General features: G+C 41.9%; 1 protein-coding gene across 1 annotated transcript in view; it reads right to left on the bottom strand.

Moving 5' to 3' along the window:
* Window positions 1-2,792: 2,792 nt before the first annotated feature.
* The window catches only part of TPD52L1 (TPD52 like 1), a 58,864-nt gene continuing 50,616 nt past the window's right edge, over window positions 2,793-11,040 (bottom strand). Inside the window, exons 5-7 of the mRNA XM_087817591.1 lie at window positions 10,216-10,254; window positions 6,968-7,028; window positions 2,793-2,918 (exon numbers count right to left, since the gene is read on the bottom strand). Of these exons, the coding sequence (XP_087673717.1) occupies window positions 2,793-2,918; window positions 6,968-7,028; window positions 10,216-10,254 (226 nt within the window). The remainder of the gene's footprint in view (window positions 2,919-6,967; window positions 7,029-10,215; window positions 10,255-11,040) is intronic.

The following is an 11,040-nucleotide window of genomic DNA, read 5'->3' as shown; positions in this document are numbered from 1 at the left end:
GGAGACCAGAGAGAGAGGCAGACCACTCCACACTGATAGGTGGCAGTTTTAATAAACAAGGGGACTTGCATATGAGGCTTGTCTGGGGTGGCCACAAGATGAGTAAATCTTGGCCCCTGCCCCCCATAATCTTAGGTTTATATAGAGGCCTTAAGTGGGTTCAGTCACACACCATCCAGGTGGTCTTACCAAGGCATTACTCTCTCAAGGCTGTGTCCTTGAAACAGCGCCTCGAATGGGAACAGTGGGCGGAACATTCATTCCAAGGACAGGTGTGGGTGAGGAGCCTCTGATCGCCCAGGTCCAGCCTGCAAGTCAGCCAGCAGTCATGTCCTCCTGATGACCTCTGCCAACATGAATGCAACCCAAAATATTCCTTGTTAATGCCTTGTAATTAGGAAGAGATACTACCCCACTCCAAAGGAGGAGAGGGCAGAAAGCAGGGCTGCTGGGGGCACACCTCAGGCCAGTTCTCCCTTCCCAGTCCCTGGTGCTGACTGGGGGAGGGAGGGTTTTTCCCCCCCAAAAGAATTCTTTGTTTTTTCCTTGTGGGCTAGCAGTTCATTAGCCGTTACATAATTCACAGTGTCATTGTACTGGAAAAAATGTTGATTCTAACAACCTGTTTATCTAAAAGTCCTATGATACATGTTCTTGGATAAATGATCGATGAAGTGCCTTGTGAAAAAGCATCCTCTGTACCCAGCATTTTTATTTAAGTAATTTGCTAGTCTTCATATTCAAAGTGAGATTAGGGATGATTTCTATGGGAGATTTAGGATAATTTTTGGTTTGCCTTACTACATACTCTTTATAATTTAAATTAAGTCAAGTAAAAATGCAGAATAAAGGATTGCACCATTCTTAGAGATTATCAAAAGTAACCATAAGATTTTGCCAAATATTACAGTTTGAAATTATATTTGAACACCAGGTTTGAAGTTGCTTTGCATTTTGTATTTAAATCACTTAAAAATTTTAAAAATATGTTTTTAGGGATTCTAGAGGGAGAGGGAGAGATGTTGAGAGCCCCCCTACTCCTCCCCACCCCCCTCGCTTGCACTCAGACTGGGGATTGACCTGCAACCTGGGCATGTGCTCCAACCCGGAATCAAACTGGTTACCCCTCAGTGCATGGGATGATGCTTGACCCACTGAGCCACACTGGCCAGGGCTGAAATCACTTTTTAACCATATCCCCATCCACATTCCAATTTGATAATAAGTGAGAGGAGAGTGTTGAGGTTGAAGTTTACAACCTTACGCACCATTTTAAGTATGATAAATTTCTGGAGCAATATACAGTGACAGAAAAGCAGCTTCGATTCGGGTGTCCTCTTCATGTTGACCACTAAATGGCTGGCATATCAGATTATGTGGCTCTGAATCTCCTTGATTTTCAGTTAGATAAACAAACTGTCCTGCTCCATTAATTAGAATAGGATTTTTCAGATTGGCTTTATTTCACTATGTACACTTCTACTTAACAATAAATTTTAAAAATGAACAGTGAATATATATAGGCAACATGTATTACATGGATTATATGTTATAAATATATATATATATATATATATATATATATATAAATAAATTGTGGGGTTTTTTAAGTTAGTAGGTCTAGGCTATGTGCATTTTTAAAATACATCTATGGGATGTACCTCTGCTACCTAGTAACAAATGCATATCCCCCATTTAGAAGAAAAGAGAGGCATAGAATGTGGAAGGTAAAAGTTACTGCAGACATCTGACTGTATTAACATGATGCTTTCTTCATTCATGTAGGCAATTTTGCAAACTGGAAGGAGTTCCTGGCTTCTCCCATTTTTTGGCTGCTATATTCCCTTTGCAAGTATCCCTTACATATTTAGCAGTTTACCTGAGTTAACTACTACTATTTGTAGATTAGAGCGTTTCTTTATTATTTTTAAAAAATATATCTTTATTGATTTCAGAGAGAGGAAGGGAGAGGGAGAAAGAGGGAAACATCAGTGATGAGAGAGTCATTGATCGGCTGCCTCCTGCACTCTCCCTACTGGGGATGGAGCCCCAACCCGGGCATGTGTCCTGACTGGGAATCAAATCGTGATCTCCCGGCTAGAGAGTTTTAGAATTGAAGACTGTCATCCTAAAATAGCTGAGATTATAATTATTTACATATATATCCTCTCCCAAGTTCACCAGCTTAGCAGAAGTTGATTTAAAATAGCGTCTGCAGAATTATTGCTACCACCTTTTAAGGTCATCAATATCCCTGAAGACTCAAAGAAATTAAAAACTCAAAGTCGTCATTAAAATCAATTATTTTAATTGCTTAAATAAACATGTAATTGACGTAGGTGAGGCGGATCACAAGCAGTTTGATGAAAGTTGCAGTGTCATCCCATTGCTGGAGACAGCTCCATCCAGTGGACCCACTGAACGAAAGGGGGTGCTCACTCAGCCTTCAAAGACATGCACGTGGTGGTGGCGTCCGAGCGAAAATCAATGCAAATACTTAACAGCTCATGTTTGAAAAATATGTTTGAATTACACAAAGAAAAGGGTCATGACCAATTTTGCATCTGCTCAAATCAGGACATTTTAAAAGGTGACGATCTGTGAATACCGAAGTGTGTGGTCAGGTGGTCCATGATCAACACAAATACAAATGGAAATCATTTTATGAAACTTTGTGGAGAGGCCATTTGAGGGCGAGGCCTGGGTTTTGCGGGTGGGACTCTGGTCTTCAGGTCGGGCGAGGGCGCGCACGCCCGGGCGCGGGGCCTCCGCAGGCGGCGGCGCGGGCCGCCCTAGCACTGCAGTTCCTCCTCCGCCCGCCGGGGGGCGCCCGCCGAGCTCTGCGCGCTGGCGTGGGCCGTGGAGCTGAGCACCTCCTCGAAGCTGCCTCCGCCGGGGGTCGTCCCGCCTACTTTCGTCTGAAAGGGGCAGAGACGCAAAAACGCAGTTAGTGCCTTCTTGCCGTACTGTTTTTATCACATTGATTACTCTCAAGTTCGGAAAAAATATTTTTTTTCCTTGAGAAGGTTTGTAAAGGATGCAGAGAGGCTTCCTTCGGCCAGTGCTAGGATGTCATTCGTCCTGGGCTCTGATTGCAACAGAAACTTGCATTTTGTACAATTTCAACAACGCTCTCTTTCTCTCCCCTACACTTGAGATCTGTGGACTCGCCCCATCTACTCACTCACCCAGAGTAACGATTTAATGAATAGAAACGGAACTGGATTTTAGATATAATCCCCCAATTTTCCAAGGCCGTGGGCATTTTTCAGTGACTTCGACTTAGGTTTTCTACTTGAGATGAACAAGACAGCCTGCGTCTCGGACAACTGCCTCTGGGAAAGCCAGAGTGGCTCCCCTGAACCTGACTTCTGGTCTCTGCTCCGAGAGTCGGAAATGAATGAAGTCTTACGCCCTGGGCACTTCACATGCTCCTGGGCAGTTGCCTTTACAGGAGCCGTTAAAATGTTTTGCAAGGCTCCTTTTTTGTGTACTTGTTTTTGGCCAATAAGCAGAGACTCGGGAAGAAATCAATTTGTAATTAAGAAATATGGTTAAGTATTTTTGAAAAATTCCTTATTAAGTTCTTTGAATGAATATTTAATCATCCAGAATGCTTAATGAAAGTCTTAATTATAGTCTCATTGGCCTTACTTTAAGCATGAACAATGTGGAAAAACACTCTGAGGAAAAGAAAGGTGTAGAATAGATAGCGCTGCTACTCTCAAACTGTGCACACCTCACTGTGGCCAAAGTGACCCCTCCCAAGAACCTAAACCAGGCTGGGGAAGGAATGTATCCGCCCGCTGCCTGGCCTGCCCTTTTAAAGCCTTCACCAGGGTCTAATAGTTCAACCACTGCAAAAAAACACACACTTTTCTCCAATTGTGACTAACATCCCTCTTTACCTGTTACAAAGTTGGATTTTTCCATCTGCTGGAGGTCAGGAAATCCATTTGGGAAAGTGACAAATATTTTAGGCTTGGGAATCACAAATACTGAAATCAGCCTTTGTAGAAAGTAGCCAAAGACAATGCGTGAGTGAGTGAGCACGGCTGTGTGTCAGGAAGACTATATGGAACTGAAGTGTGAATTTCATGTAATTTAAATTTCACAAGTCACAAATTTATTTTTTTCTTTGTCATTTTTATTTTTCAGCCATAAAAGAAGTGTAAAAACCATTCTTAGCTTACAGGCCATTCAAAAATAGGTGACCAGCTAAATTTGGCCCACAAGCCTTCGTTTACAGAGCACTGGTTTCTCCTCTGATCGGTGTTATTTTAGCACTGGGCACGGGGGGGTTCCTTTCAATTACGTGATATTTTTCACTATGTTTATTTCTTTCTGAGAGAAACAAGATTAATCCATTGTAATGAACTCTATTAATAGTTCCCATTTTCCTCTTTATTTTATTCCCATTCTCTTTTTGTAATAGAAATTACACAGTATTGCATCGGATCAATACAAATTGCTGATGTTTTCTTCTGGGCTTTGTTCCATTCTTTTCTCCTAGCTCTTGATTTTCTCACATCAAAATAGAAAAATAAAGAAGGAGGGAACCGCTTTGAAATAAAGCAATTTGGCCAGGAGCAGTGAAATGAAGGTGTTTCCTAACCACGTGGGTTTAATGGCTGCCCACTGCAGTTCTTTGGGCAAGGACCTGCCCAAGCAAAGATGTGAAGAATAAACCCCTCCTGGGCCCTTCCCTTTGTAATGGTTTTACATCCAAGAATTTGTCACTTTGTCCCCAAAATTATAATTGTTCTTTGCAAAAATTTTATTTGAATTAATGAATTGAGCTTCCTGATCTCTCATAATAAAATAACTGGTTGAAAGGACACAAAGAAACAATAAGAATCTTGTTTTTTGTTTGAAAATCAAGCTTACAGCAGTATCTGAGAATGGCAATGCGGCATATAGACCTGCAAGGAATTTCACTCTTACTGAGTCACCAGTCGTTCCCTCAGCAGGAAACAGCCTCAGGATCCACAATGGAAGAAAATTACAGAAATTTTGTAAAAGATTTAGGACACAAAAGCAAACTATGCAGAAAATAAGCTATATAAAAAGGGGTCAAACATCTATTACTTAGCCTGGAGGAAAAAAGGGAAAAGAAATTTGTAATTACTGAGGAAGTGGGAGGTTTTACACAGAGTATGATTATTAGCTATTTTCCATTGCCCGGTGGGCGGAAAAAGAAGGAACCAGGCTTTGACCGTGACATAGGAAGTGGGTGGGACGTGAATCCGGTTAAAGCCATGGAAGATCATGCAGACACAGAATTCACTTTCAGGAGGTCGTGACACACGCTAGTATCCAGCTGGCTGAGTGAGTTGGTTCTGTGCATGTCTGAAGGAGGAGACAGGCTCTGTACCTTCCATCCCAGTGAGGTCAGAAAGTGAGGAGCTGAGAGTGCGGGTCAAACACTTAAATCATAAAATCATACGTGAGCTGTGAGCTTACCAGAGTTTCCTAAAAGCAAATGAAAATAGGTTGCTCTTTATTCTTCTTTTGCTTCTTCATAGCTCCTTCTTCTAAAGAAAACCTAAAAAGCACAACTTGTCCTATGTCAGAACTTGTCTAACACGCAACAGAATCCATCCTCTTTGGAACGTCTTAGGCTGAGAACCAAATGTGGAGACATTGACTCCTAGGGTTTTTTCCGCCTTCTGGCAAGAGAAATGTCCAAGATATTGCATGTCCCTCCCTATCAAAAGTTTTCCCCTCAAATGAGGACAATTTAATGGCTCCTACTGTTCAATCAAGCGATGATGTTGACAAGCAGAGGCATGAAACTGCACAAGGAGAAACTGCTGGTAAATGAAACCAGTGAAGGCATGGCAGACGCTGAGGAATGATTTCATTCTTGGGCCTTAAACACCTAATCACAGGCCTGATAAGGCAGAAGCAGAAGATTCCTACGTTAAAGACCCTCCCCTAAGGGGAAGGACCTACCAGGCCCAAATCAGTAGGAGCATCTAGGACGTCTAGTGAGCAGTAACACGCCCTCACGGGCCCTTCTCGGGCAGTGCGGTGAGAGCAGTGTGGTGACAGGGGAGTCAGCATGTGCAAAGAAATACCTGCTTTGAATCAGGTTAAAGATCATATTTGTTCTTAATTTTCTCAGTAATAAAGAAACGCAGAAATGGATTGTCTACAAAACAGTGATAATTATATCAAGATATAATTAAGTCATTTTTAGGTGATATCTTTCAAAATATAATCTTAGTAGTTTCAATGATTTTTCCTCCTTTAAAAGTTCTATACATTTTAAGACTAGACTGAGTTTAATTTTGCTCTTTTTTCCTCTGTAGACTAAATTATCTATGCTCAAACAATGAATTCAATGAATTTCTTTTAGCTCCTACTAGGTATGCCAAAGGTATATTTTGAGTTTATACCCAGGGATCTAATGTACTATTACAAAATAATGCATCTTGTGACTCAGCTTTATTTTCCCTGCGTGATAACCAAACTGTGCTGTGTTTAATATGTGAATTGAGTAAACAAGTTTAGGCAGCCGACAGGTAGTGGATGGCACTATAACATGGGGCCAAGTTTGTTTGTGCTAGTACACGTCCTAACCAGAGGAGCATTGAATTGTTACAAAACGTACACTCTAAATTCAGATTTCAGAGATCCTTTGTTCCATCCACATGCTCTCTCACTTACCTACTTTTCGAAGAATAGCCTTAAGAGTTCTAACCAGTGAAGAGATGAACATAAACCCCAATTCCTTTTATTAAACAATTCATTCCTAGTGGTTTATATGAACAACTTTGTAAGGCTACAGTAACACTATTCAATCCTGGTTTTGTTTATACATTTGTATGTGAAGACTGACTGTGCTGGCTGCCTTCTTTACTGCACCAGATCCTGGCAGCCCCACCTTTGGAACTAACTGCAGCAATAACTATGCTGTCCTGATTCAATGGCCCCGATGACACAACATTCACTTCATCTGTACCTTAAGACTTGTGACAGTTGTCTCAACCCTCTCCTCAAATGATTTGAAAGTAGGAGAATTCCTAAAATAACAAAAAAAGAGAGGTCAGCTCCAAAGACCTACCTGTCTTGGTAACTATGTTGTCTGATTTCTGCTCTTGTGAACATCGCTTCTGCACCAGAACTGGCTGTCGGTGTGTCGTCTACACCAACTATGTTTTAACACATATTTCTCTTCTGCTAGGTTAGACCCAGAAATCATAACTTGACATGGAATTTTTCTAAGTAAAATAGTCAGATACTCAACTGTAGAATAACAGAGCATTTGGCAATGGTACAAATGTAATAATTCCATTGTGCACCATGAGTCATCAATGCGTCAAAAGAGTGACAGCTTAATTTTTCATTTACTAATTGTTTCTATCACAACAATCTTTTCCCCAACTCTCTCTCTCTCTCTTTTTTTTCTTGGTAAGCACACAAAGTCTATCTAAAGAATGTCACGTTTGAGTTTTCCCTTTTGGAATTTTGAAGTTATTTATTTCAGTAAATGTGAGACAAGTAGTGTTTCTGAAAGTCAATGCTTTGATTATTTTAAGTTGAAATATTACTTGGGGGCATGCAGGAGGCAACTGATCTATGTCTCTCCCTCTCCCTTCCTCTCTCTAAAATATATAAAAACATTTTTTAAAATGGTGTTATTAGCACGTGGCATTTTTCCTCCTGAAGAAGATATACCTATTTTTTCTCTTACCAGAGAGAACCTTCACAGTCTATTGACATTTTATTTGTGACTCATCACTGTGTTAAATAATCTCTATACCATTTGTACCTATAAGCGTTAAATACTTCACTTGGTGCTTTTTGGTTTCCTATACTGGATTTGGCCACATGACATGATTTAATGATATTACCACTAAAACTGATATTACCAAGTGCAACTAAGGAAACAACAATTGAACTAGAAATGTATCTTAAATCTTATATCCATGTCAGCTTTCAGCAACAAGGATTGCCATTATTTTCAGATCAAATAATTCAGTTTGATAAGCCACTTACGATTCTCTCTTGAGTGCAGAAGAAATAAAATAAGAGGCATGGCCTGGAGAAACTTCAGAAAGGAGAATGGCTATAAAATATAGGCTTCATTGTATGGTGTGGGATGAAGCATGGCTCTAATGCTACCAAGAGGAAAATAATGTAGAAGACAGGTTTTTGAGCGAATTTGGCCTTGTTAGGCATTGTCTCCCAAGCCTCTGACGCTCCAGATGATCAGAAATGCATCTGCACTCTGGCTGCATGAATTCACAATGGGGAGATCAGGGGGCCCCAGCATGGCAACACATCTTGCATTTGATTCGAACTTGAGTCAGATGCTTATAGGAATCCTCCCTCAGCCCTCCGTTTCATGAGGAAGTATTAGTAAAATTATACTTGAATGACTGAAAAGTAGACATTTATTGGCGCCTGACTCCCACTGCAAGTTCTTTTTGGATAAACCTGCTCACATGACTGTTGTCGTCTGTCAGTTACATTAGACCACACTAGACAGTTTGCCTAATAGTTCACGGGTATATGTTAGGTGAGTAAAATCATTTTTCTTTTTTTAAAAAAATATGTTTTTATTGATTTTTTAAAGAGAGAGGAAGGGAGAGGGATAGAGAGAGAGAAACATCAATCGGCTGCCTCCTGCATGCCCCCTACTGGGGATCGAGCCGAAACCCGGGGTTGGGCCTGACCAGGAATTGAACCAATGGCCTCTTTGTTCAAGGATCAATGCTCAACCACTGAGCAACACCAGCCGGGCAAAATCATATTTCTTTTAAAGTTAATTTCAGGCAAGTTTATGAAGACTGAATTTGACCTATAAGCTATTAATGAATTTCTGGTTCACAGAGCAAAATCATGTTAATTTTTTGCAAGCTCCAGACTTAAACTTTGAGAAGTAAAGGAGCTTAGAGCCTCAGGTTACACACTCAGTTTAGGTGTTCTTATACTAGGGGGAGCAAGTCATGCAAATATAAACTAAGCAATCCTGAATCAATGCTCTCTACCACCAAATTAGGGAAATAGAAACTGTGATTAAATTCCCAAAGTAACCAAGTAACCCCAGTGTAGAAGAGACATCATCGGACATAATAAAATAGGCATTCCTCGAATTAAATTATAGTAGAATACATGCTGGAAAGCAGGGAGAAACTGTTTACTCATTTAATCACATCATATACAACTACAAACCTTTAGCACTGCAAATGACCCCAGAAAGAACTTGGCTTTGGAGATCTCAAACTAGTTAGAGCAAATGAACCCCTGTACCCGCACCACAATACATGATATAAAGCAGGTAGAAGAGGCACAGTTCCAACAGAAGTGGGGGAGGGTCCCAGGGCCTTCATTCCTCCCCCCATCACCATGGCAACCCAAGGCCAGCGCCATGGGAAAAGCAGTAAATCCGGTCTAGCCTCTTATTGTAAACAAGATGAAACTGGTATCACCGAGGTGAGTTTTCCAAGGCTGCAAAGCTCATTCTTGGCAGAGTTCACCTTCCAGCTGTATCCTGATTCCCAATCTCACATTCATTCCTCTATACGACCGTTTTGCCTGATTTTATCTGACTGTATCACAAAGTCAAGCAAACTGGAAGCGGAGAACATCTTTCTCAGTTTGCATCTAGCCAATAATTTCCATGACATTTTTATTGTTCAACAGATACCTCACCTTAATTTATACCTTAAAAAATCCTAATGATAGCTTTTCCAAACCTGTAGTCCTCTTAGTTTCCTGTCCTTTCATTTAAACTTTCCTCCAGGCTTGTATTTAATTCTGGGGAAATAAACATATTTCCGCCTTCACAAGTGTGCTCAGAATGTTCTAGGCCTTGTGCTAAGTGCTTACACAGGTTACTTTGTTTACATCTCACAACTGTATGAAGTAGCTCTCATTTCTCCAGTACACAGCTGAGAGAAGGAAGACTAGTCCCACGTCTCCATATCTGGAGAGCCTGGATTTAGGCTGGTGTATCTGGTCAAAACCCAAGCTCATTGCACCTACAATACTTCCACCGAGTTGCCAGCCTTTTCTCCTGAGGCCCACACGGAAAGAGAATAAAGTAGGTCATGGCCCTTCCTTTCACATAAAGAAGGAGAACAATCCACATGGCACTTCCTTTTGTATATAGGAGAAAAAAAACCCCACAAAGTAAATATCAATAAAGTAACACTTCATACATATTCTGAATTGATATTACGTAAAATAATTTACACACGTTACCTCATAGCAGGCATACTTATGGAATGGCGAATGGAGTAGCTTCAGGGCAAAAGCAGATTTAAGGGAAGAAAAAGACAAAAGAAGATAGCACAGTGTAAGTACATAGGAAACGTCCCTCTTCACAGTTCTCAAACAGCAGTTTCAACTGCCTGAAGTACTTGCTGCCCACCCCACCGAGATACTTGTTTTCATTGGGTAGCAGGGGCCACAGTGGACTCCGAGGGTATAAAGGAAGAGCAGGCAGTGCGTTATTGCCTATTATTTTACTTCCCGTGGGTTCCCTGGAGGCCAGGAGATCTGAGGAGAATGTCTGGCTTCCTCCAGGCCAGCCCAGCAGCCCTGGGCATCCCCTGCAGGGCCAGCTCCTTCCCCACCCCCTTCTCTCGGTCCAGAGGACAGGAAGGGCTTGTCCAAGCAGAGCCCGGCAGGGAAAGCTCATCGTCCCATTGCAGAGAAGCTCTCCAGAGGGATGTATGTAGTTAATGTGAGCCCACCCAGGAAACACGCCAGGCAAACAATTCGCACAGCCAGACGTGGGAGCAGGGACTTCTGCATCCAGCTACGACATCCGAACCCATTTCCGAGAACCCCGCGGCTCTCGGCCTGCTCACTCCAGTAACCCACCAGCAGCTGATCCATTTTCCCTCTGCCTGCCTGCCTGCCATTTCTGCGGGAGGTCTCCTCAGAAGTCAGGGTGGAGGGAGGAAGCAAAGTGAGGTCCATTTTCCTGGGCGGGTGCTCCCCCGCACTCGGCCCGACACCATCCCTGCTTTCTCTCCTCCCGAGAAGCAAACCGGGAAGGGATCTGACTCATCGCCCTTCCCC

The sequence above is a fragment of the Miniopterus natalensis genome, chromosome 5, assembly GCF_054644295.1.
Source record: "Miniopterus natalensis isolate mMinNat1 chromosome 5, mMinNat1.hap1, whole genome shotgun sequence".
In the NCBI taxonomy this organism is placed as follows: Eukaryota; Metazoa; Chordata; class Mammalia; order Chiroptera; family Miniopteridae; genus Miniopterus; species Miniopterus natalensis.
Note: the sequence above shows the minus strand (reverse complement) of the source record. Positions and strands in the feature narration are given on the sequence as shown.